General features: G+C 40.6%; 1 protein-coding gene across 1 annotated transcript in view; it reads right to left on the bottom strand.

The window, feature by feature from the left end:
- KLHL14 (kelch like family member 14) overlaps positions 1-26,740 on the bottom strand; it is a 109,485-nt gene that overhangs the window by 7,359 nt on the left and 75,386 nt on the right. The window contains exons 3-4 of the mRNA XM_052660565.1: positions 14,339-14,428; positions 7,559-7,637 (exon numbers count right to left, since the gene is read on the bottom strand). Of these exons, the coding sequence (XP_052516525.1) occupies positions 7,559-7,637; positions 14,339-14,428 (169 nt within the window). The remainder of the gene's footprint in view (positions 1-7,558; positions 7,638-14,338; positions 14,429-26,740) is intronic.

Here is a 26,740-nt window from a genome sequence, read left to right as displayed (position 1 = left end):
GGAAAACTTATATTGTTTGAAGATTTTCCAAGCTGTGCTTATAAAGTATCAAGACCTCTGGGAAGCAGTAGATAGCATCTTGAACAGTTAGGATTCTGGAATCAGATTGCCTGACCATATGACATATTGTAAAGTGCGTGTCATAGTGTCAACATTTTGTTCACTCTCATGAACTGTCAGTTGACACTGTCTGGATAAAAATTAAAAAAAAATCAGCCATTGTGATGTTTGCATATAAACTTCTAATAGCATTTTCAGTGATGAGTAAATTCTTTAATTTTTAAACACAATTTAGTACCATATACATGCACACTTAGTCGTGAGGTCATGTCAACTCTTTGTCATCCTATGAACTGTAGTCTGCCAGGCTATAGTTCGTGGATTTTTCTGGCAAGAATACTGGAGTGGGTTGCCATTGCCTCCTCCAGGGGATCTTCCTAACCCAGGGATCAAATTCGCATTTCCTGTGTCTCCTGCATTGCAGGAGGATTCTTTACCGCTGAGCCATTGGGGAAACCCATAGACATATGGCATATGCAATAGATGGTGGTGTATTCAGTTTTTTTTCCAGTTTTATTGAGGTGTAATTGACAAAACTATAATAAATATAAAGGGTACAGTGTGATGATTTGGTACATGCATACATTGTAAAATGACTTTCACAATCAAATTAATTAACACTTCTTCAGCTCATATATTATCCTCTATTTTTGTTTGGTGAGAACACTTAAGATCTACTCTCTTACCAAATTTCAAGTAAACAATAAGTATTATTAACTATAGTTACCATGCTGTAATTAGATCCTCAAAACTTACTCATCTTGCAATAGAAACTTTGCATCCTTTCATCAATTTCTCCCTATTTTCCTCACCCCTATCCTCTGGCAGCCACCATTTTAACCTCCATTTCTTTACCTCTGACTTTTAAAATATGAGTCTATATATAAGTGATATACAGTATTTGTCTTTCTCAGTCTGGCTTATTTCACTTAGTGTAATCACCTTCGGTCTCATCTATGTCATGTAAATGGCAGAATTTCCTTATTTTCTGTGGCAGAATAATATTCCAGTATATATATATGTGTGTGTAAGCTTCCCAGGTAGCACAGTGGTAAAGAATCTGCCTGCCAATGCAGGAGATGCAAGAGACATGGGTTTGATTCCTAGGTTGGGAAGATCCCCTGAAGGAGGAAATGGCAACCCACTTCGGTATTCTTGCCAGGAAAAGTCCATGGGCAGAGGAGCTTGGAGGGCTACAGTCCATGGGATCACAAAGAGTTGGACACGAGCACATACTTGCATATTTATATATACACCACATTTTCTTTATTTATCTGTCAACAGACACTTAGTTTGTTTCCACATCTTGGCATTTGTGAGTAATGCTGCCATGAACATGGGAATGCAGGTGTCTCTTTAAGATCTTGATTTTGGTTCCCTTGGATACACTGTATATGCAAAAATGGGATTGCTGGAATATAAAGTTTAGTTTTTCTGGATAGTTCTGGACTTGTTAGCATCATTGTTTATTTGAGAGTAGTATTTTGGCTATTTTTTTTTTCTATATTTTCTTGATGGTTTTGACAGAAATGTGTGCTGTAGAAAACTCAGAAAGATGATGAAGAGAGCAATAATAGAAAAAGAGAGAATGTTATGAAGGAGAATGAAGAACAGGTGAGATAGATTTCACTAAATAAAGTTTGCTGCTAACCTGGGCCCATGTCTTCTGAGGGGTATGTGAAGCTCTGAAATTGTAAAAAAGTCTTTTAAATAAAATTATATATATATACATATATATATATGGTGAATATGCACACAGACACACACACACATAATGCTTTTGTTTAGTTGTAAGTTATGTCTGACTCTTTGTGACCCCATGGACTGTAGCCCACCAGTCTCCTCTGTCCATGGTATTTCGCAGGCAACCATACTGGAGTGGGTTGCCATTTCCCTCTCCAATATATTATAAATATGTGTACATATATGTTGTGAATGTGCATTTTTTTGGAGGCATATGTTTGGAGAAAAAGATTTTGAGGGGAATTTTTAATCACATTATTAAGGGAATTTAAAACCTAAAAATTTGAAATTTCTTGGTATAAGGACATAAAAACTCATCTAAACATAAAATTAGGTTTAAAAACAATAGCAAAATTAAGTGCACATACGTAGACCCCTAGTTCCTTCCATTTCTCTAGCCAGATTTCAATTGCTCTGTTATTGAATATGATGGGTCAAGGTTGCTTTACTAGTGCTTTTACCTTCTCAAGTTAAAATATTTCGTTGAAAAGACTGACATGTCTATGAAAATTTGTACTAAAGTAACAGATATTTTTTTGCATCACTGACACAGGGTAGGTCAGTATCCCTCTTCTGTATGACTCTATTACAAGTTTTGGAACCTCTGAAACAATTAAGTTACTAATTTTACTAATAAACCATCTTTAGTGGGCCAATTCCATAATTTGGACCATGTTAGTTGCAATATACTATATTCTAAGTTCTTCTTTGTATTATATGTACTATATTCTGGTCTAGAAGAGAAAAAATGCTAGTCATAACAAGCATGAAACGCTCTATTAAATTAAGTTTAGGTAGTGGAGAATCAGAGAAAGATCTTCTGGCAGTGTCTGGCAGTGTGAACTCCTTTTATCTTGTCTACAGTTTAATTTTCTCCCTCTTTCTGATCTTGCTCCTTCCTTCCTCTCTTCACCCGAGGGAGCTGTCAGAGCTGTCTTTCTATCCCCGACATTCCTAATGTGATGTTCTGTGTGTACTCCTAGCTTTATCCACACAGTGTCACTGTTAGGTTCTGAATGGGGAAAAAAAAATCAGTAGGTTTCACCTCCTGATGAAAAGTGCATTTTTATGTAGAAATTTTAATAGCTAAGGTTCTGAGTCTCTGACTTATTCCCTTGCATGCCCAAAGTGAGAATTCATGAAATGCATTATAGAAGCACTGGGTAGTTAATGGTCTATCAGCAACTGTGAACATTTGCTTGAGGCTGAAATTTTACCACACCAGGTCTCTCCTGGGAATGCTTCCTGCCCCTCCTCCCCACATGAAGAGCACACCTGATTAGTCTACTTCATTTGGGGGCAAAAGGAAGCTTATTGAAGATTTTTTAATGGAATGACACTATCTGTATTTCAAGTTGTTTTTCTCTCCCTCCTCCACCCCTCCACCTCCTGTCCCAATGCCAGAGGTGATATTCAATGAATTGAGATAAGTTTAAAATGACTATCGATGCCCTCTACAAATATACTTTGAACCTGTGTATAGTACAGATTTTTATAAGCCCTTTCTTGAAGCTTAAGGTGGTCAGTTCATATTCTCAAGAGTCATACTGAGAGGGTTTCCCTGATGGCTCACTGGGTAAAGAATCCATTTGCAGTACAGGAGACAGGAGATGTGGGTTTGATCCCTCAAGTCGGGAAGATCTCCTGGAGCAGGCAGTGGCAACCCACTCCAGTATTTTTGTCTGGAGAATCCCGTGGACAGAGGAGCCTGGCAAGCTTTAGTCCATGGGGTCACAGAGACCAACATGACTGAGCCACTAACACTTTTGCTATCTCTGTTTCAACTTTTGACTTTTACCATCAGGTTAAAAATAACAGATTTTGTCAAACAGAATATTGTTTCTCATTGCTTCTTGTAAGGCTGCTAGAAACAAAGTATTTAAATTTGGAAACTTCTTTGATGTACATGCTCCTTGCTTTTCACTTACTCTGAAACAAGCTTTGTTATTGGTGCTTCCCAAGTGGTTTTCCTCCCTCCCTCCCTCCCTCTGTCCTTCCTTCCCTCCCTGCCCTCTCTTTTTTCTTTTTCTTTTTTGTTTCCTGCTAAGTCGCTTCAGTCTTGTCCGACTCTGTGCGACCCCATAGATGGCAGCCCACCAGGGTCCCCTGTCCCTGGGATTCTCCAGGTAATATTTCCGTAAGAATAACACCTAAAATGTCTACTTTTTTTTTTTGGGAAAACATAATGGAAATCACCAAAGCGTTTTTATTGATCCAATCGTTCATTTTTGCCCTCTTCCTACTGAAGAATCAAATCCTAAGTCGGAGATCAAAACAACTGTTGAGCTTTACATTTATCTTTGTACTTTTTTCTAACCCCTTCTGTCAGCAACCTCATAGGTAGCAGACATACAATTCATGAGTTGACCTATGGTTGAGTAAGCCTGGAGGTCATGTGCCCATTTCCTTGATGAACTGGGAGGGTGTGCTGCACTTCCATTATACTCTTTTGGAAGCTCTGATTAGGCAAGATATCTGAGGAGTTTGCCCAGCCAGCTCTGTAAGAGTGGGTGACCCTAGAGGTGACTTTCAATGTGTTTCCATTATTCTTAATCAGTTTGGTTACTTCTCAGCATAGTAACAACTTCTCAGCAGTTTGGCAGCAGCTGAGGGTATGAGGGGGATTCCCAGGTGGCTCAGCAGTAAAGAACCCTCCTGCAACGCAGGAGATACAGGAGACACAGGTTCAACCCCTGGGTCGGGAAGATATCCTGGAGGAGAGCTTAGCAGCACACTTCAGTATTCTTGCTGGGAAAATATCATGGACAGAGGAGCCTGGCGGGCTACAATCCATGGGGCCGCAAGGAGCCGGACATGACTGAAAGGCCTGAGGACCCGAACACAAGGGAAGGAGGGAGGTGGGGAACTTCCGGTGATTCATGGTCTATACAATGCAGAGCTAACTCAATTAACTATCTCAAGAAATCTCTTTTCTAATCTGAAGAGTATCTCATATATTTTCAATTTTTTTCCTTCTTTGTTTAATCACCAATTAAACCACACTGGTAGCTAACTGTACTTGCTCGGGTGAATGGAAGCTTGGCAATGACAGAAGAATTTCATTTTAAGTTGTGGATTGCTGCCCAGGTCAACCAACCCATAGGAGATATGGAGCTAGAAGATTGACTGGGCATTTGTGAGATCTGCCTTTTCCCATTCAGCTCTGGAAGGAGCTCTTTATTTGGTCTATCGAGTTGATTGTTCGAAATCTAAAAAAAAACTTCTTTTACTAGGGACCTGACATGATATACCATAATGACTTGGAAAGAAACGTTAAACAGTCCATCCTGTCAACGGTGGCTGCCGGGCGCCGACAGACCATGGCAGGTCTTTTTATCAGGTCAATGAGCTGCTAAAAATTGTCTAAGTAGGACCCTGCCCTGATAGGCTATAGTGCCTCCGAGGAAGTCATTATAGAATATCAAGTAAACAATGCACATTTAAAAAAATTACTAATTAGGTTTTGCAGCAATACTTCTCATCCTTAGGGGCTCTACAGTGAGATAATTGACCGCGACGTGAGTTATGCCTCCCAAACCCAAGGCATGAAGGTTAATTATTGTGGTGAACAGCCCCCAGCAAAGGAGACCATGGTGATGAGATGCTGACATCTCAAACATGTTTTGATGTATACTTAATTTTTTTTAAATAAAACTTTTGGAATAGTTTGGATCAAAGGTTAAAGTGATGCAGCTAATAATAATAGCAACCAGAAAATAACCCCCAAAGGAGAGAAATTAGGTATGTTGGAGAAAGAAGGTTTCTCCAAGAAAGAAGCTCTTCTCTCAGGAAGCTTTTATATATATATGAATACACAACAGGAGGATTGAGAAATTTGTCAAGATATTAACTGAGCCAGAATAATCCCTTGAGGTACCTTTGAATTAGGCATTCCTCTCTGTGGTCCTTAGACAATGACTAAAATGACTAAATGACGAAAATGACGAAAATGTCGTTTTCAGTGTGTAACATTTAGTCCCTTGAAAGAGAGTTTCAATATCCTTATATGGAATGGGACATTAGACACTAAGTTTATAGCAGAGCTTCTTACTCTCTTTTGGCAGTAATGTACTTTTTTGAGTGAATGGTATGATCTGAAATTTTTTTCACTTGGAATCCACGATTAAGGATTTAACTTGATCTCAGTGTAATCTGTGGTGCTGGAGAAGACTCCTCAGAGTCCCTTGGACTGCAAGGAGATCAAGCCAGTCCATCCTAAAGGAAATCAGTCCTGAATATTCATTGGAAGCACTGATGCTGAAGCTGAAGCTCCAATACTTTGGCCACCTGATGCAAACAGCTGACTCACTGAAAAAGACTCTGATTCTGGGAAAGACTGAAGGCAAAAGGAGAAGCAGGTGGCAGGGGATGAGATGGTTAGATAGCATCATCGACTCAATGGGCATGAATTTGAGAAAATTCAAAGCGAGTGGAGATAGTGAAAGACAGAAGAACCGGGTGTGCTCCAGCCCATGGGGTTACAAAGAGTTGAACATGACTTAGTGACAGAACAACAGTGTAATCTGACTGAATGTTTAAAAAAGGAGATGTTAAGGCTATGAAGGAATAAGAACAAGAATTATTTCTTAGTTCAACTGAGAAGAGAAAATAGTTTGCAGCTTATTGTTACTATTGTATCAGAAAATTTGCTCATGAGGATGTTGAGATATTATTTGAAAAGCACCAAGTGTTCAAGATTTAGTATGTGAATTTGCATGTATATATTAAGACATGGCTTCCTGCCTAATAGTCAGGAGAACTGAATGTGTACAAACACAGTTGCCTTATTGTCCTTTGATGTTAGAAAACTTCGGTGAGATAAACACTGCATACATTAAAAATGAGATGACATCTTGCAAAACTGACTTTTCATTAGATAGCAAATCACCTGTTTTTAAACGTCTGATGGGGAGATGCTTGAGGAAGTAAACATAAGGAATTTGAGGTAGCAAGATTGGAAACTTTAATATTGAAATATCTGCATCAAAATACATACGTTGTGAGAATAGTGTTTTATATTTCAGTGATAAGATTTGAATAAATTACAACTGAGAAGAGTGGAATAGCCATGAAATTGTAGCTCTGCTTGTCAAAAAAACTAGTGCAACATGGAGAAGGAAGACAAGCCATGGATGGGCATTATGCTAAGTGGAATAAGTCAGACAAAGATAAATACCATATGATATCACGTATGTGTGGAATCCAAAAAATGCAACAGGCTAGTGGATATAAAACAAAAGCAGGAGACTCACAGATACAGAGAACAAACCAGGGGTTACCAATTGGCAGAAGGAAGTGGGGACGGGCAAGATAGGGTAGAGTATTAAGAAGTACAAATTACGTATAAAATAAGTTACAAAGATCTATTACACAACACAGGGAACATAGTCAATATTTTAAAACTACAAATGGAGTGTAACCTTTAAAAACTGTGACTTTTTATATTATACACTTATATAATATTACACAGCAACTATACTTTAATAAAAAAGTAAACTTTAATGTGAAAAAAAACCCAAAGAAGACAAGTATATAAATTCTTTCTTCCTACGCTGGAACAAATACTTGACCTATTATTTTTGTCCATCGAGTTAATGAGGCAGTTAATCAGAGTTGCCCAGGCCAGGTTTTGTATTCTGCCTCCAGTGTCATTCATTGGCTTTGTTTAGCATACCTTATCGTGGAAAATCATTCAGTATCCTTCCTTCAGGTAAAGCAGCCACGAATGTTTCAGACGCGAGAGATAAACACTTACCGTTCTTGCATGGGCGGAAGTTGTATCCAGCTATTAAATCGGGGGTCATATCGGCTGACAAAATTTGTACTGTGTTTTCCTGTAAAGATATATTTGAGACACTTAAAACTTAGATTCCTTTGTTGTTTTGCACATTGAATAGGGTTTTATAAGATGCCCCTGTTCTCTGGTTTAACAAACAGATGACACTAGAGGGACTATCTACCATGGTATGAGAATGAGGAGTCAGAACAAAAATCTATGTGCCACTTTAAATATTTTTCTCCTTTTATCTTCTTTTCTCCTCTACTTTTTTTGGAGGGGATGAGTTAGAATAAAAATAGTGAGGTGAAAGCAATAATAAACATAAGTCAACCATTATAATAAAAGCAGATATGTTTATCAAACTAGTTTTATCCCAAAGTTAGGGTAAAATTTCTGTGTTTCTGTATTTGCGTTTTAAAAACATGAAGTTATCATCTAATCATAATCAGTTCCAGAGACTACCTTGAATGATATCTCTGGTTAAAGTCTTTTTGATTTTTTTTTAAGTGATTCAAGAATTCTAGCAGTGGTAGAGACCACTCTGTCTCCATGGAAATGATAGCACTCACTACAATAAGAGTTTGCATACGAAATCAGTTGTAGCCAATGTCTGCCAAGTAAGTTCTGCTTTTGCATTTGGGGAGCACACAGTTGCTGTAGCAGGTACCTTTGCTGAAATGTGAAAACATGAGTCCTCAGAGCTGGTTATTTAATAACCAGGTTATTTCCTCTGTTGAGGCTAAGAAGCATAGTAATGTCCCCAATGTGTCAAAATGAACCTTATTGTACATACAAATTGACCCCAAAGCAAGAAATACAAGCAAAGAATGTGTTACATTTTCTTTGTACCATTTGAGATGATAATAATCTAAAATACCTGAGGTCTTAACTCTAAAAGTCTGTTTTTTGTTAATATATGTGGAACTAACCATAGAAATATAGCTACTAAAATTCACTGCAGGAATAAACAGATAGGAGTGTGTATGTGTGTGTGTGTGTACATGCTCTCACACAGGCATGAACACACCACACAATTATTAATTGCACAAATACACACTGAGCACCCACTATGCGTCTTATGTATTCTAGGTCTTGGGACTATATTGGTAAACAAAAAAGACAAAGTTCCAGTCCTTACAAGGAAATAAATACAAACTTGTAAACTTGTAAATTCATCCAGTGAAGATGAATGTTATAAAGAAAAATGAAGCAGGAATTGATCAAAGGAAACTCAGTTTCAGTACTATGGGCACCTGTTCACAGATACACTCTGAAAGTCATGCAAATATCTGCAGAATTAGAGTCTCAGACAGTAGGGAAAGTGAGCATAACCTCTCCCTGGGCTGGCCATGGGTTCAAAACCAGCAAGACTGCTGGGGCTACTTGGACAGAAGTCAGAAGTATATGAAGGTCTGGACATAGTGTGCCTTGCGGCCTGATGCTGATTTTTGTCTTTTCTTCTAAGAACATTAGGAAGTCACTGGAAGGTTTTGAGCTAATGAGGAACATGGCCTCACTTCTCTCTTGCTGTGACCATTCTGGCTGCTGTGTAACAGACAGACTGTAGAAGGGCTGCTCTGGAAGTCAGGGACCTGTCAGGAGGCCATCACAACAGTCAAGGCAAGAGCTGGCTTGAATGAAGGTGGATGCAAGATATGGCCATGCTTGGGATCTACTGTTTGGGCACAGCCAATAAAATTTTCTGATAGACTGAGCATTGGTGTAAGAAAAGGTGATAATTAAAGATGACCGCCAGAATTTTAGCCATAGTAACTGGTCAGGGGGGCTTCTCTGGTGGCTCAGTGGTAAAGAATCTGCCTGCCAATGTAGGAGATGTAGGTTTGATGACTGATCTGCGACTATCCCCTGGGGAAGGAAATGGCAACCAACTCCAGCATTCTTGCCTGGGGAATCCCATGGACAGAAGAGCCTGGTGGGCTGTAGCCCATGGGTTTGCAAAAGAGTGGGACGTGACTTAGCAACTAAAACAACAACAATAACAACAACAACTGGTTGGAAGGTCATGCAGTTTGCTGAGGTGGGGAAGTCCAGGCAGGAATAGTTGAGGGTTAGGGAGAGAAGCCATGAAGTTTGTTTTGGACTTAATCTGCAGAATCCTACGGGATCTCAAAGTGAAAGTGGCTCATAGGTCACTGGCTAACTGAGACTGAGTTATTGTTTAATATCATAGAACAGAATGAAAATCTTTAGTGAGAGGGTACGGAAATGGAAGATAAAGAGTCCTGGAAATGAGCTCTGGGGGAGAAGAAGGAAAATCCACAAAGGAAAGGAACTGTCAGAAGTAGGAAGGAAAGTGTGGTGGGAGTTTGGAAGCCATGTCAGACAGAGGAGTGAGGAATGGAGAAGTGACCACAGGATCTGGAAACATGGCAGTCACCAGGACAAGCCTTGTTTACGCAGCAGACAGGAGGGGATGAAAGCCTAAGTGGGGACTCCTCAGGGGAGACTAAGATATAAGAAAGCAGAGGCAAGAGGGTAGGCAAAGCTTTTAGGGCTTTCGGCATAAAAAGCTGAAGATTACAGCTGGAAAGCAGCATCAAGAGAAATTTTTATTTGGTTGTTGGTTATGGTTTGAAATTCAGAAGTATTCCAAAGTCCTTGAGGAGGCAAAAGGGAATGAGGAGTAGACTTTAGGTTGGAGCAGAAATGACAATAGGAGGGATTGCTGCTGCTGTGCTGTGCTAAGTCGTGTCCGACTCTTTGCAACTTCATGGATGCCAGGTTCCTCTGTCCATGGTGTTATCCAAGCAAGAATACTGGAGTGGGTTGCCATTTCTTTCTCCAGGGAATCTTCCCAACCCAGGGATCGAACTGAGGTCTCCCACGTTGCAGGCTGATTCTTTTACTGTCTGAGCCACCAGGGAAACCCAATAAGAGGGATATATTTATCTAAAATATATGGGTAGTGGGACTTCTCTGGTGGTCCCATGGTTAAGATGCATCTTCCAATGCAGGGGGTGATGGGTCGATGCCTGGTCGGGGAGTTGGGACCCCACATGACTCGAGGTCAAAGAACCAAAACATAAAATAGAACCAATAATGTAACAAATCCAGTAAAGACTTTTAAGATAGTTCACATCCAAAAATCTTAAAAAAAAAAATCTGGGTAGCAATGGATTTGGTAGTAGCAAGATGAAGATTTTACTGTTTGATTGCTTCTATTCTCATTGGACTACGAAGCAAGGCTATCAGCTGAGAGTGAGGAGGGAGGTTTTGGAGAAAGAAGTATCTGAGGGAAGAGAAGGTATGAAACAATTAACCCAGAAGGTGGAAGAGCATATTGACCAGGGAAATTTAGTAGTGTTGGCTAGTAGCCAGCATGGCCATATGATTTTCTATGTCTCCATTTAGTGGCTCAAGGGGAGAAGAGAGATGGAAAGAATTGTGCTGAACCAGGCAAGAATAATAGGAGAGATGGACACAAGGGCTGCAGGTTTGTGAACTAATGTGACTATTAGGATGGGCAATGGACTATAAGCTCAGTGAGGAGGGAAGTATGGGCACGAGGAGCTTCCCTGGTGGCTCAGATGGTAAAGAATCTGCCTGCCATGCAGGAGACCTGGGTTTGATCCCTGGGTCGGGAAGATCCCCTGGAGAAGGGAATGGCTACCCATTCCAGTATTCCTGCCTGGAGAATTCCATGGACAGAGGAGCCTGGTGGGCTACAGTCCATGGGGTCACAAAGAGTTGGACATGACTGAAGTGACTTAGCATGCATGGACATGAAAGGATGATGGACAATGGAAAAGTGAAGGAGGTGGCATTTCCATGATAATACTGGGAGCTGCTACATACAAGGGCAGCAGGAAGTAAAATCTGAAGACACCCTTTAAAGTGGTGAGTTTAAAGCATGCGAGAGTGAATAAAGAAACAGAAAAGCTACCTGCCTCCAATAATATGAAGCCTAAGGGCAAAGGACACAGAACACAGTCCCCATTGGAGAGAGTGGTTGGGCTAACAGTCCTCTCAGAGAACAGTCAGACTTTGATTAGAAAAGAAGCTGAAGGGACATTTAGGGGAGAGTTTAAGGATTACAGGGGCTTCCCTGGTGGTGCAGAGGTTAAAGCGTCTGCCTGCAATGTGGGAGACCTGGGTTCGATACCTGGGTCGGGAAGATCCCCTGGAAAAGGAATCCCATGGAGAATCCCATGGACGGAGGAGCGTGGTGGGCTACATTACAATCCACGGGTCACAAAGAGTCGGACACGACTAAGCGACTTCACTTTCACTTTCACTTTAAGGATTACAGGGATATTGTTAATGTGCAATCATGAGCTCCAGGGATTGCATGGGAGGGTTTGGATCGCCTGGTTGGGTGGTAAATCAAGGTTTATTTGGGGATTACAGAAAGAGTTGGGGATTGCAGAAAGAGCTAAGCGTGCCAGGAGTAAGTATGACTCCAAAGACTTGGATTTCATAAAGGGAGCCTCCAAATCAAGGAAGGATTATGTCTAGAGTTGGTTTGTAATCATGTTTTTGTAGAATTTAGAATCATTTCCCTGTAGAAAAAGTCATTCTTGATAGTCATGTTCCAAGATGAATTCCCAAATATATCCAAAGATGAATGTTTTTAAGAGGAATGTAGAACACACCCACCACGAATAAGAATGTTTCTCTGTGATGCTTGGTTTAGAATTTCCATTTGGAGGAAGACAATGGGGCGTAGGACCTGCACATGCTGAGCACTGGTGGTAGAAATCAGCAATCGGCTTTGCTTATTGGTGGTAAATGGCAGTGACCGTCACTCAGAGAAAAGGCTGAACTAACCACTCGTGTGATTTTGATGGGAACTGAAGAAAGAGTTTTCAGAGGCAAAGTCGGTGGTATGGAAAAGAGGCCAGGATGAAGGATGAGGAGATAAAAAGAAGAAAGATGTTCTGAAGTTGGCAAAGGATGTGCAGAGGGGATAATAAATCTCAGAAGGAATGAGTGAGGTAGCGTAAGGAAAGGGAGATAAAATAAAGACAGTGATTTCCTCCTTGTGCCCTTCACTGACCCTACTTACGCCTGAGGGGGTGGCCACAGGCAATGGAATTCTGGATTACTCTTCACTTCCTTAGTTTCTTCTCGTCTTTTCCATTTTCTTGTAACCCTTCCATTTCTCTCTCTCTTTGTTTCTTATGATGTCCGGTCACCAGACACGACTGTTGTCGATCACTTGAGTGATAGATAAAGCGGGAGCAAGGAGTGGCAGTTTTTAGCCAGTGGTAGAGGGGAAGGAAGAAGAAAGGAAAGGAAATTTCCCATGGGCAGTTTTTCTGGGGGGGTTAATATTGGTAAGTGACAAATGTTAATTGGTTCTCTGTAAGTTGGGGCACGACAGAATACAGGCATGTATATTAAAATATTACAAAGCAGTCTATCACTAACGTCATCAGGAACAAGACTTTCCAGCCTTCCCTCATCATGTGTTAATTTTCATCTGGCTTTCAAAAAACAATTCTGTACGTTCTTCCTTAGATAAACCTACTGGCTGCGTACTCTTTCCTCTTACAAATGTTCCACTCTGTTCAAATCACTTCCAGGGAAGAAGAGGTTAAACAGGAGAGTTCACAGTGAATTATATATCTACCAGGGCTTTTTTGTTTGTTTGTTTGTTTTTGGTAACATATGGAATCCGTCATTGCAAAGAGAAGTTAGAGAAGACATAAAAAATAACATTTTTGTTCCTGATCCAAATCTGTTTCTCCCCAAAGCCCAGAAACTGTCTTTCTAACACTGAAAGATATGAGGCAGATCTTGAGAAAGACTGTCCCTTTCTCTTCAAAGAAATATTCTTGGAGGGTAGCCTGGACTGTTTTCCTTTAAGATTTTCTAGAATGAACAGATGTAACAATTTTCTATAATTTGCCTTGGTGCAGATGCTGAAAGAGAACATTCACCATAAAATATATGCACTATATGTAATTTCAGCTGGCTGTTCTGGGGTTTTAAAGTAAAAATGTGTACCTGCAAGCTGTTTTATGGTTTCTCAGTCATAATGATCTCTGTTACAGAGAAGGCTACAACGGCAACCCCTCCTTCACCTGCAAGGTTTCCAAAAATATCTTGATACTTTTGTGTGTTCTACAAGGCGCTGCAAGGCACAGTGTTTTCCCCATGTTGGGCTTGGGAAGGGTATTCAAATGTTTCGTTTCTTCTTTTGACACAGTTACAGAGTAATTGCATCAACAGGGAAGATGATGGATAATCTGTGGATGAAGCCCTTGCAAAAGATGCTGTAGCCTGAATAGTAATAAAGTACTAGGAATAGTAATAATTACTTAAAGCCCTTTAAGTAATAAAGGCTGCAGAGGAACTTCAGCTAAGGTTACCTTCAGCAGGACGGCAAATGATGTTTACATATTGAAACTGTGTGTCATTATCCTGATAAAATGGGAGAAAACTGGTGGAGAAGGTGGTGAGAATTCTTCATAGCTGCCACTTGCTACCTGCCTCCAGGGAGTCTGGGCTTATGCTGGGGGCATTCCTCAGGGGATGGATAAGGAGAGGGGGCTGGGCATCACGGCGAAGCCAAATCCCCAGACAGTCCATGAGTGAATGCACTGCTGCGTACCGTCCTCTGCCAGCTCAACGGTTGACCCTCCCTCCAACTGTCAGCCCCCATCACCGACTACTTCATTTGTCCCTGCTGCACAGAAATATGTTTTCCACGGTAATTACAAGATGGATTGCCACCAGCGCCTCTCATCATATACGTGTTGAGCATCTACTACTAAGTGGTTCAATAGTTACCATTAGGGTTCCATTGGTCCTCTCCGCCCAACACAAACAGGAAGTTTTCCACCTCCACGACGCAGTGATGGGCACTGTTGTAGGGCATGACTAGAATTGAGAAGGGAAAAAAAAAGGACATATGAAAATTTTCATCTTAGGACTGGATACCCTGGTTCACAAGTTATGTGCTTTCACCAAATGCACAAAACATGAGACTAAGTCAGAAGGCAGAAGAGCACACAGACAGCAGAGCGGGGCACCCCCCAGTCCACAGGGCTCAGCAGTGTGTTTCCAGCCACTGCCAACCCCACCCCTTTGGATGAATTTTACATAATATTATTCCGCAGATCAGTCAAGAACAACGTGTTGCACTGCTTTCAATTCTTAAGTTCTGTTCACCTGCCTGATGATGGGGATCACAGTCTAAAACCATGAACGACACTCCCAAACGGTCAGGGCTGGGGGTTCTGTCTTGGAAGAAATCCCCCAGCATCCACTCGGAGCCATTAAGCTGCTCTGCCCAAACTTGGCTTGCTGGCAATCTTTCCATAAACAGACTCAGGGTGCTTGGCTGTTTTCTATTCCACAGCAATGAGCAAGCTGAATTTCCATACAGTTTTAAGTTTTTAAATTAAGGTCCTGCTGATTTAATGCCTTTTCCAAATGTATACGCTTAATTTCCTGTACAATGTCATTAGCAGCACAATCACACATTTTCTATCTGTCTGCTTAAGAGCTCTTCTGGAACAAAGATAAAAACTGTGAGGAACGTCACAAATATCCATTCCCCTCCTCTTGCCCTGCTCTGCCCCGAATGCGGTGCCTGTGAAGAGGGGGAATGTGATTCAGAAAACCCACCAAAGCCAGGCTGCCCTGGATCTGTTCTCACACACATGTTCGTTGGGGAGACACACATGACCAGACTAGGACACCCCTGTTAGCCCGTATGTGCAATGCTGCGTTCGTTTCTGCTATTATTATATCACATGGTGAATGTAAACGTACACGGCATTAGCTGTCACACCACGGGCAGTGTGGTTTGGGCCCAGTGACACCAGTAGGAAAAATGATGTCCTTGTTCAGCTCATCATATGGGCACCTTAAATCTAGGTGAGGACAAATGGGGAGGTGATATGCATGTTCAGCCAGGGAACTTATTGCTTGACACGGATCAACAGAGCACTTAGGAAACCAGTGCGGTGGGAAATCAATATGAGTCAGGGCCAGCTCGTACTCTGTACTCTTTTGCCAGTGGTGAGAGAAGATAGGGAGACAGAGAGAGCGAGAGAGACAGAGGGAGAGAGAGAGGGAGACAGAGAGAACGAGCCTATCTTATAACCCAATTTATCTGAGATGATACATATCTCTCATTTCACTTTGTTTTTAATATCTGCTATTTTTCTTAGAATGTACTTATGCTGGCTAAGATATGTATACAAAAATAAGGAGAAACTGGCAGAGCTTTGAATCCTTACAACACAGCTCCAGAAAGAGCAAATCAGACAGCTTAAGCTCCTTATTAAAGGATTTTAGGAGTTTTTCATTATTTTTATTAGGTATTCACTTTGACTGTGAATATTCACTGTTTCTGAACTAACAGCCACAAGGGAGATGGCATTGGTATGGAAATTCTGGATTTCTTGGATTGAGTAAAAATTGGGTGTGCCCTGGATTTTCATGGCCCATGAATTAAGTCAAGTGATTTAGGGAGTTATCTAGGGAATGTCCTTCTGCCCCTCAACCTTCAGTTATCTCTTTGGAAAACATTTTCAACCACATAGCTCCTGCAGGCTCCACTCCTCAGAGTCCATCGGGGCAAAGTATATGTTGAGTTTGTGGAGCAAATAAAATTGGGTGACTGGTTATACATTAAACACCTTTTTTTCTTTTCTTAAATTAATTCATCACTGTTTGCATTATGATGCTGCTTCCAAAATACCAAGCACAAAACTATTGCTCATATATTATGTATACTGCGTGTGTTGTGAACAATCTGGTACTACTCTGGTTATCATAATGTCATCTGGTCAGAGTATACTCAGCACAGATTGTTTCACCTGGATGCATCTATTCATATGAAACAAGTGTAAGAACAGAGGCCACTGGGAACTCCCTGGTGGTCCAGTGATTAAGACTCCACACTCCCAATGCAGGGGATCTGGGTTTGATCTCTGGTCAGGAAACTAGATCCTGTATGCTCGCATGTTGCAACTAAGACCCTGAGCAGCCAAGGGGGAAAAAAAAAAGAACTGACTATAACCAACTTACTTTATGACTACCACTCTTCCAATATTTATTTTAAATTTTTGGTCAATTCAATGCCCACATTTTATAAATAATAAAAACTGTATTATCTTCATTTTAACTGGAAGTCCAGCTTTATATTAATAATAAAGCACAGACTCTGAAAATAGAACACTAGTTGTGTTTTGTTCTTGTCATTTACTTGCTCCCATTCAGGCAGAAATTAAGTGAAGGAAATAATACGTGATTTATTCTTAAGCCTCTTTCTCATTTGATTACCCCTATTGTTAAGCTTTGTGCAAACAAATGAAATTATTGCACTAAACTATTGAATCCTTCAAAATAAGAGAAGACAAGGTCTTTGAAATGCTCATATAAAGGCTACTTGAAGATATTCTCATTTATCTACCCATTTTTTTACTCTTGTTTTAAAACCTTGCATGCTGTATTTCTTGGCTCTTTCAGCATCTTCATTCCTGAATTATTGTTGTGAATCAAGAAACTATACATACACACAGAAAATCCTTTGAGATGATTATCAGCGTAAAACTCTGACTCTATTAGAAAAATGTTGCCATGAAATCAATGTTTGAGTTTTGCAGAGGATCTCATTGCTTTGACTTCTGATTAAGCCCGAAGGAAAGCAAAATAAAGAAAGCAGTGAGCAAGACAAAACATCTGTTTAAAATGACACCGGGTATGGCAATTATTGATTATCTTAAATAACAAGAAAGACGTGCCCACTTCCTTCCACATTTCTCTAGGGGTGGACACTGGCCTCGCCCTGCCAAGCAGGTATCATAAGAGAAGTTTGTATTCCCCGTTCATATATAGCCCGGTGTGAGTTTTTAGCGTGTCAGTCAGTGAGTTAGAGGGAAAGGGTAAAGAGAAGCTAATCAGGATGAAATGAGATTAAAGGCTGTCTAATTTTACAGCGACTGTGATCCATCAGCCACTGTGAAAGTGACAGTGGAAATGAATGATGGAGACAGACAGGTGGGGCTGTACATTTCACTGATTTATCCTCAAATGCACTGGGCCTTATTTTATTGAGTGAACATGACCGCATTTATCATTACTGTCATCTAAACCCACTTCCCTCCATTTAAAAAGGTCACTTTACTCACAGGGAGTAGGAGAGAGGCACTTTCAAATCAGATTTAAAATCTAATAACACGTGTTTGTAAGGCCCTTTGTGAGAAATCTCAACTTCATTAAACAAACTCAAAATGCTATAAGGAAAGAGAAAAACAGCCAGAAAACTGAAAAAGAAGAAACCTCTGGTCATCTGAGGGGTTCATTCAGCCTCTAAATGTGAAGCACTTTGTATCATTTTTGCTTTCTCACTCCAGACCCCTGCTATTCTAGTCTAGTCTGGGAAATTTCATAAACCATTTGCATTTAATATTTTTGATTAAGAAAGTAGGAAGCAGGTGATTCTATAAAGTAAACTTGGAGAGGATATTAAGTCAGACTATTTACTCTGCAGAATGACTGACCAGCACATACTGAATAGATGTTAGTCATTGTTACAAGTTGAATCCTTGCCACAATTCACTTACACACCTGTTAATTGTTTTCTCATAATTTTAAGGCCATAAAAATCTCAGTAACACAAACTCTTTTACCCTTTTCTGTACAGTGCAATGAAATGTCCTGGGATGTTATTCACAGAATTGGTCTTTGTGGATGTGAAAATGAAGAGTCAAACTCTCAAGAGTATTTTGCGTTACTTTTCACAGCAGGAACCACCATTAACCAAACTTTTGCTATGTGCCAGGCATTGTGCAGGTTCTCTATACGTATATGTATATATAATTATATTTATATATGTGTATGTGTGTCTGTGTTCAGTCATGTCTGACTCTGCAGCCCCATGGACTGTAGCCCACCAGACTCCTTTGTCCACAGGATTTTTCTGGCAAGATTACTGGAGTGGGTTGCCATTTCCTCCTCTGGGGATCTTCCCAACCCAGGGATTGAACTCACATCTCTGCACTGACAAACAGATTCTTTATCACTAAGCCACCAGGGAAGCCAATATTTATATATAATTACCTATATTATATTTCTGAAAACATAACAAAACTTATGTTTTGTTATTACTGGCTCCTATTCAGGCAGAAATTACATGAAGGAAATAATACATATTATAATACATGATAAAATATAAGACAGGATAAAATATATATTTTATTTGCCTATGGCTTTCATTTAATACAGCTAACTACAAGGGTAGCATTAGTGATTCACTTTATTTCTGTAAGAAATACTGAGGCCTTGAGAGGTTAAGTCACTTGTTGAAGGTCAGACTCAGCTAATGAATGGCAGAGATAGAATCCAAACACAGGGCTATCTGGATCCCAACCCACGCTCTCATCCATTTCACTCTACTGATTTTCAATAGGTATGTTCATCCAACCAGCAAGTAATTACCGAGTACCTGTGTGTTCAATGATGGTGTTCCTGAAAGTTCTGTATAATTTTTTGGTATCGAATCGTATTTTAAATATTTATTCTTTTCGTATTTAAAAGGATCCTTAATTAAAGCAAGTTGACATTCCTTTATATTTTTTCCCTATACTGAAAGTAAGATACATGTTTTTGATGGAGCCAGAAAAACACTGACCGAATCAGCCAGGCAAGGATGGGGAGAGTCTATTGGCAGAGGGTTTTTATCTTTTGAACAAAAAGGGCATATTTCAACCTTGCAAGCAGATTCAAAGTACCTTGGGCCCAGAGGCCCTTTTCCTGGCATATAAAATGTACAGGGGTCTTGCTGCCTTTATGAAGATATTAGTCTGCTAGAGATCCACATCTCTGTTTTCTCTCATATTTTATATCTAAGGAAAATATGCCCCTTCGAACAGTAGGTATCCTTTGCAACCACAGATTTCCTCGAACATCCAAACAAAAGACTGCATAGGGCTATGCCAAGTTTATAGCATGACTAAAGATGTGGTTATTGAATGTTTATCATTTCAAGTAACATTTACGAGTGCTTTGATTTCCTTTTGGCCTCAAATACATAAACTTGAAAAACCGTCAATTATGACATAATTTTTGGAAAAAGTAATTACTGCCCATGTTTTGTAAAAGTAGTCTTGTAAAAAATAATGATCTGCAGGAAGAGTAAGTTTTCCTCAAATCTCTCTCAACCTTTCAGTTCCCTACTGCAGAGGCCAGCCCTGTTGTTTTCTTGGATTTTTCTTCCAGAAAAGTTGTATATATGGGTCATTTTCTTTAATACAATTGGCATAGCATTCTATGGGCATACTATTTGGTACTTTGCTTTTTTTGCGCTCATGAATACATTCATTTATTCATTCCCCACCAATCAAAGATCTGTTTGGCTGCTACCCTATGCCAGGCAATGCTCTACTTGTTGGGGAGGTCATGACAAACAGTATCAAGGAATATTGTGGTCAGGGAAAGCATGTAACCAACATGGACACAAATAAACAGGCACTTCTATTTCAAAAGATAAGTGCGTTGAATAAAAGTGGGTTTCCCTGGTGGCTCAGATGGTAAATAATCCGCTGCAAATGCAGGAAACGAGAGTTCTGTCCCTGGGTTGGGGAGATCCCCTGGAGGAGGAAATAGCAACTGACTCCAGTATTCTTGCCTGGGAAATCCCACGGACAGAGAAGCCTGGCGGGCTACAGTCCATGGGGTCGCAAAAGAGTCAGACAGGACCTGGCGACTAAACAACAATGACAACAATGAAGAAGAATAAAGCAGAGTCCTCCTCTTCAGAGGAAGGGAGAGAGTGAGGAATTTTGACAGTGGTCAGGGAGGCTCTTTCTGAGCAGATGACTTTTGAGCAGAGACCTGACCGAATGAGCAAGGCAGCCACATGGGGTGGATGCAGGCATAGATGCAGGAATAACAAATACCCGGGCCCGGGAGACACAGGTGTGGAGTACAGCCAGTACAGCAAGAAGACCAAACAGAGGATCTGAGATCAGGTCTGGGAGGGAGACCGAGGCCAGGTCTGTGTGATGGTGCAGCCTCGGTCAGAGGATAACCCTTGGATTGCCTACCATCTCATTCTAGAGCCACACTGTGCTCCATCTGAGGGTTATCCTGGGATGTGTTCCATCCCCTTCTGATTCGCTCACTCTACAAATATTTACTAAACATTTATTATGTGCAGGCACTTCTCTGGTTGCTGATAATAGAGCAATGAATGAAGCTGACAGTGCCCCTGCTCTCCGAAACTTCACTGACAGGAGCAGAAGAATCTGCACAAATACACGATGGAATGCACAGGAACACAGCCAGGTGAGGATGGATAATGTAAAGAGGAAAGCTAAAGGGACCAAGTGTCAGAAAGTGAGTGCCTGGCCGTGGCTCGACCTGGGGTCATCAGGGAAGGCCACTCTGGAGACTGGCACGGAAGGTGAATTTTGAAGGGTGAGAAAGGGTCATTGTTGGAAATCTAAGGGAAAGGGGTCCAGGCAGAGATTCTAGAGCATTAATGAGCTGGATGTGCCTGAGTAACCTTGAGAAAGCCTCCGTGTCTACATACACTGAGGGTGAGGGCCAGAGAGGCATGGGAGATATCAGGGGCAGACAGAGGCGGGGTAGGTGGGTCTTTACAAGACGGATTAGTGGTGGTGACTTTATTTTTAGCATGATGGAAAGGCACTGGAGAGGTTTTAGCAGCAGCAGGACGTTATCTGTTTTCAAAACATTGCTCTGGCTCTTATGATGTTGTGAGAGTGAACGAGGGAAAAGAAGGTGAGGCAGGATGCTCCTTCTGTGGTCCAGGTGAGAGATGATGGAGGCTGGATGAGAAGGGGGTGAGAGGGCTGGAGAGTAGGGGCGTGGTGAAGTTTGCCGCTATTATTACAAGCAGTTCTCTGCTGAGTGTCCATGTGGGTACCCAACACGCATACACAGGGTTTATCTGTAGGATTAATTCTTCCAAGTGAAATTTCTGAGCCAAAGGATGGGTGTCTTACTTGTTGATGGATGTCATTGTATGGTACCCCTTTTAACATCTGTACCTTTTCCAACATGGTAGGTGAACAATTGCTGTCTAGTTAAAATTTAAATTTCCATTTGTTTAAATATGAAAGAGCATTTTCCATCTATTTCAAATCCATTTGTATTTTATACATTTCTCTATTGGTTTTTGATTTCTTGATATCATAAGTTGCCTCTAAGTATGTGATTTCTGTTCCTAAAGTGTTCTATGAAATTATCTAAATTGGCAAAATAAATGATATTTTGGAAGTATGGCATTGCTAGAATATATATTTGTACAATATTTACTCCTTGAAGCAAATTCACATAGCAGTTACATGCTATTGATAAAAAATATAACCTGAAAGAAAGATGCCTCATTTTAATGACACTGAATGAGTATTTCTTGCCATTGGATTGTAGAAATTTTTTTTTTTACATTTTCTTCATTTTTATAGTAAGTATAATCAAGAAACATAAATCTTTTAAAATTTACTAGTTTAATCCTACCATCCGTCTTTCTGCAAAGATCTAGCAACTTAGCCAGTGCTTCTCTGGAGACAGAATCAGACACACGGTCAAACTCTTGCATTAAGTGGAGAACATGCCTGATAAATATTATTGAATAAATAACACATGAAAAAGGCTCTGTTACTTTTTTCTATTGTATTTGGATTGTATTATCCCTGCTTTATTGTTTAGTCTCTAAGTTGTGTCTGACTCTTTGTGACCCCATGGACTGCAGCCCACTAAGCTCCTCTGTCCATGGGATTTCCCAGGCAAGGATACCGGAGTGGGTTGCCATTTCCTTCTCCAGGGGATCTTCCTGATCCAGGGATCGAACCCATGTCTCCTGCATTGGCAGGTAGATTCTTTACCACTGAGCCCTGCAAACTACCAATAAATGGACATGTTTTGTGTATTGGGGGATGATTTAATTACGATGGTCTGTCTGGAAAATTAAATCCCATAAGAAATTCACATGATCTGAATCCTGTGATGAGTTGGTGGAGGTTCTGAATTAATCCAAAGATGGCCAACACCTTCTCCCTCACTCCCAATCTGTTCTGCACACACAGATTGGGGTTCCCATAGTCTCATTGGAGACAAACTTGTTGATTTGAGTTCAAGATATATAAATCTGAAAATAAGGGCCCACATGTTAGACCTTGGAGACTATGCAAGAACCAAGAGAGTCTGTTTCTCTTTCATAATTCAAAAATATATCTGAGGGAGAGTTTTCCTGAGTGTTACTTTGTGACCCTCTCCTCTGTGCCACTGTTATAAACGCATGACTTTATCCTACACTTGCTGAGTCATGAACCAGTGTATTAGAGACATGGATGGACCTAGAGTCTGTTATACAGAGTGAAGTCAGAAAGAGAAAACAAAAATCATATATTAACACATATATGTGGAATCTAAAAAATGAAACAGATGAACTTATTTGCAAAACAGAAGTAGAAACAGACTGGAGAATGAAGGTATAGACACAAAGAGGGGAAAGGGAAGGTGAGGGATTGGGAATTGGGAGACTGGGACTGATATATATACACCATTGATACTATATATAAAATGATCACTAACGAGAACCTACTGCATAGTACAGGGAACTCTACTCAGTGCTCTGTGGTGACCGACGGGGAGGAAATCCAAAAAAGAGGGAATATCTGTATCAGTTCAGTTCAGTTCAGTCGCTCAGTTGTGTCCGACTCTTTGCGACCCCATGAATTGCAGCACGCCAGGCCTCCCTGTCCATCACTATCTCCCGGAGTTCACTCAGACTCGCGTCCACTGACTCCGTGATGCCATCCAGCCATCTCATCCTCTGTCGTACCCTTCTCCTCCTGCCCCCAATCCCTCCCAGCATCAGAGTCTTTTTGAATATCTGTATACATAGAGCCAATTCACTTCACTGTACAGTAGAAAGTAACACAACACTATACAGCAACTATACTCCAATAAAAATTAATATAAAAGGATAAAATAATTTTTAAAAAATGTCTTTTGTGTGTCACTCAGATCTGTGAGATCCTTGAGGCTGGACTGTGTCATCTCTATAGCTTTATGGCCACCCTAGTGTCCAGTACATGGGATAATACAGCCTCAAGCATTGCTAGAGCTTTTATGCCTATTACAGAAATTAGAAATGTTAGTGAATCAATAAATATTAGTAGCACAAAAGTGTGAATATTATGAGAGAATGTGGCAATTACTTCTTTGGCAGGTGTAAAAAATGTATGAATACCAGAAGATGTGAAGGAGGGAGGAAGTGAAAAAATTAAAAGGAAGAAAAGGAGAAAGATACATGCCTTAGATCAGGATTTTACATTGTCTAGGAGGATGTCACCCTACACCTAACACACGTTAAACGAAGGAAGTTTGTAAGTTCTTCAAAGACTGTGACATATTTCTCTAGGAACTATCATAAGCCTAACTGTGCCAAGGTCAAGGTTTTTCAATAAATCTTTGTTGATTTACAGTTTTAGTTCTGAGTGCTAAAATGGAGGGAAGTGCTAATAACCAGCAAGACTGAGGAGTCTGAAAAAATCAGGCTTCTCTTAGCTATTCAACCAAAATTTACTTTTCAAATTATGACTCTATCATTACATTATTAACTACTGTATTTTGAATAGTTCTTGACATGTTAGAACTTAGAATAGTTTTATTTTCACTTTTGGAAAGTAAAACAGCTTTGGGAATGAACTCCGTGTGCATATGTGTGCAGTCACTCACTTGTGTTGGACTCTTTGCAAGCCCATGGACTGAATCCTGACAGGCTCCTCTCTCCATGGGATTTCCCAGGCAAGAACACTGGAGTGGGTTGCCATTTCCTCCTCCGGGGGATCCTCCCGACCCAGGGACTAAACTCGAGTTTCCTATGTCTTCTGCATTGGCAGGCCTACTCTTTACCATTGAGCCACCTGTGAAGACCTGGGAATGAGCACTGCAATATCTTCAAAATATTAGTTTTTTTACCCTGCATTTCTAAAGCGTGTTTTCAGAGGCATGCTAATGAAACATGCTGGTGCTTTGATGTCTCCCTTTTCCTAAGTGCCAATAAGTGTCTTCCTGATTTTGGCTTTCTGGAGGACTGAGAAATTGCACTTTTCATTGGTCTACACCCAAAACGACTCATTAAAATATAGTCAACTCTATAAATGAATTAAAGCCATAGAGCAGCTTATATTATTTAAGCTTGTGCAAATACTTGATGAAGGTCAAAGGAGCCAGGGCTATTTATACTGTAGATGATATGGCAACAGGACAGCAAAAATGACTGTGCAACAGCTTAAATTCTCTTAGGTGATGGCTTTATTGTTGTCCCAAGTTATTGATGGCCAGAGGAAGGAAATGGATATGGTACATATAATGAGAATTTGTAAGGAAGTATTTTCTGATGTGGATCACACACATTCATTATTGGAAAGTGAACTCTGGTAGTTAATTATAAACCTTAGGAGACAGCAGCTCATTCATTCACTTATTTCATTCAAAAATATGTTTTGAGGAATTAGTTATTGTGCTACACTCTGGGATGCCATTCCTGTATTTCAGAGCTCACAGTGCAGAGAAAAAGAGAATGTGTAAATAGAGAAGTAAGACACACGTGTTCTAGGAGAAGAGCAATGGAAGAAGTGGGATGGAAATAACTATAACCTCAGGGAGAAAGTGAGACTTCAGATAAATCATAAAACTAGGACTGTTGGGGTAAATTATTTCCTTCCCTTTCTGTGCAAAGCGGCACTTTGTAGGTCAGTGTCTGGCAGACAGTTGTTGTTAGATAAATGACACCTTTGTGTTAAAAAAAATAAAAGACCTATCTCGACCATTGATGCAGGAGTTTCTAAAAGTGGTTCCTAAGCTGGTGGTGGTATGATTTTGTGCACATACATACATTTTGCCTATGTATACACAATGACACAGAAGACTATTAGTGAGTAGGGATTTTTTTAAACAGAGTGCTTGTGGAACCACTGGGCATTTTCCATCCGTAGAAGAACAGAATTCTCCCATCCTGCTCCCCAAAGACAAAGCAAAGGCTGGTGGAAGTACTTTGGGCCAATTGTTCCTGTGTCTCCTAGGGATTTCTGGGGACAAGGAGAAGTCTGAAGATACAAAGCTGGCAGAAGCCGTCAGTTCTCGGAGTGTTGAGGAAGAGAGTGGGGGCAGGAGTATCCTGTATTTCTGGATTTGGTGGAAAAAATAGCACCCAGTACCTCCCTGTGGGCTGAGTTGGGGGCCTGCTTGGCTAGAACTGCCATGAAAGGTTTCCCAACCAAGAAGATTAATTGCTAGTGCAAGGTGACCCTAACAGAAGCCATGTGGTAGACGGTGGGATGCCTTCAATAGGTTCACAACTGGGACTTCCCTGCAGGTCCAGTGGTTAAGACTCTGCACCTCCAACATAGAGGGGCGAGTTCCATCCCTGGTTAGGGAAATAAGATCCTGCATGCTGCAGGGCATTATAGCCGGAAAGTAATAATGATCGTAATAGAAGAAAAATAAAAGTTTTTTAAATTAAAAAAAATTTAAAAATAAGAAAGAGGTGTACAACAGTGTCTATAAAGATAGCTTATGAGAAAACAAAGTCAGCTTTGCAGCATTTACCTCTTGAAGGTCAGGTTCTAAAAACACCAGGCAAATAAGAGCTTTCCTCTGTCTTCCCTCCCTTCTGTTCTATCTCTGGTTGAACCAGACTACTTGCATGGTTGATTTCCATCCAAGGGTGATTCAGTCTTTCTCACCTTCATGTCAACCTCAGTGTGCAGGAAAGATTTAACACAGCAGGCCTGAAATGGCTATCCTTGGAAAAGTCTGGCCTTTCCTAGAAAGGCTGGACTTCAGCTACTGTTAGGGAACTTAGATTTCAAGAGCAGTTCACTATCTTAACTAACTAGGATTGGCTGTCTGTGCCCAAATTGTACAAACAATGAGATTTATGCTGTTTTTCTTCTGGGAGTATGGAATTTTGGTATGTGCTAGGCATATGTCTACCTGACCAGCCCCCAGTAAAAGCTTTGGGCCAGTTTCAGCCTCTAATGAGCTTCTCCGGTAGACAACGTGTCACAGGTGGTTGTCATGATTGTATGCTGGAAAGAATGGGTGCAACCCGTGTGTCTCCACTGTGAAAAGCCTGGTTTCCTCTGGACTTTGCCCCATGCATCCTTTCTTATTGCTGATTCTGCCTTCTATTTCCCCCTT

The sequence above is a fragment of the Budorcas taxicolor genome, chromosome 22 (genome assembly GCF_023091745.1).
Source record: "Budorcas taxicolor isolate Tak-1 chromosome 22, Takin1.1, whole genome shotgun sequence".
In the NCBI taxonomy this organism is placed as follows: Eukaryota; Metazoa; Chordata; class Mammalia; order Artiodactyla; family Bovidae; genus Budorcas; species Budorcas taxicolor.
Note: the sequence above shows the minus strand (reverse complement) of the source record. Positions and strands in the feature narration are given on the sequence as shown.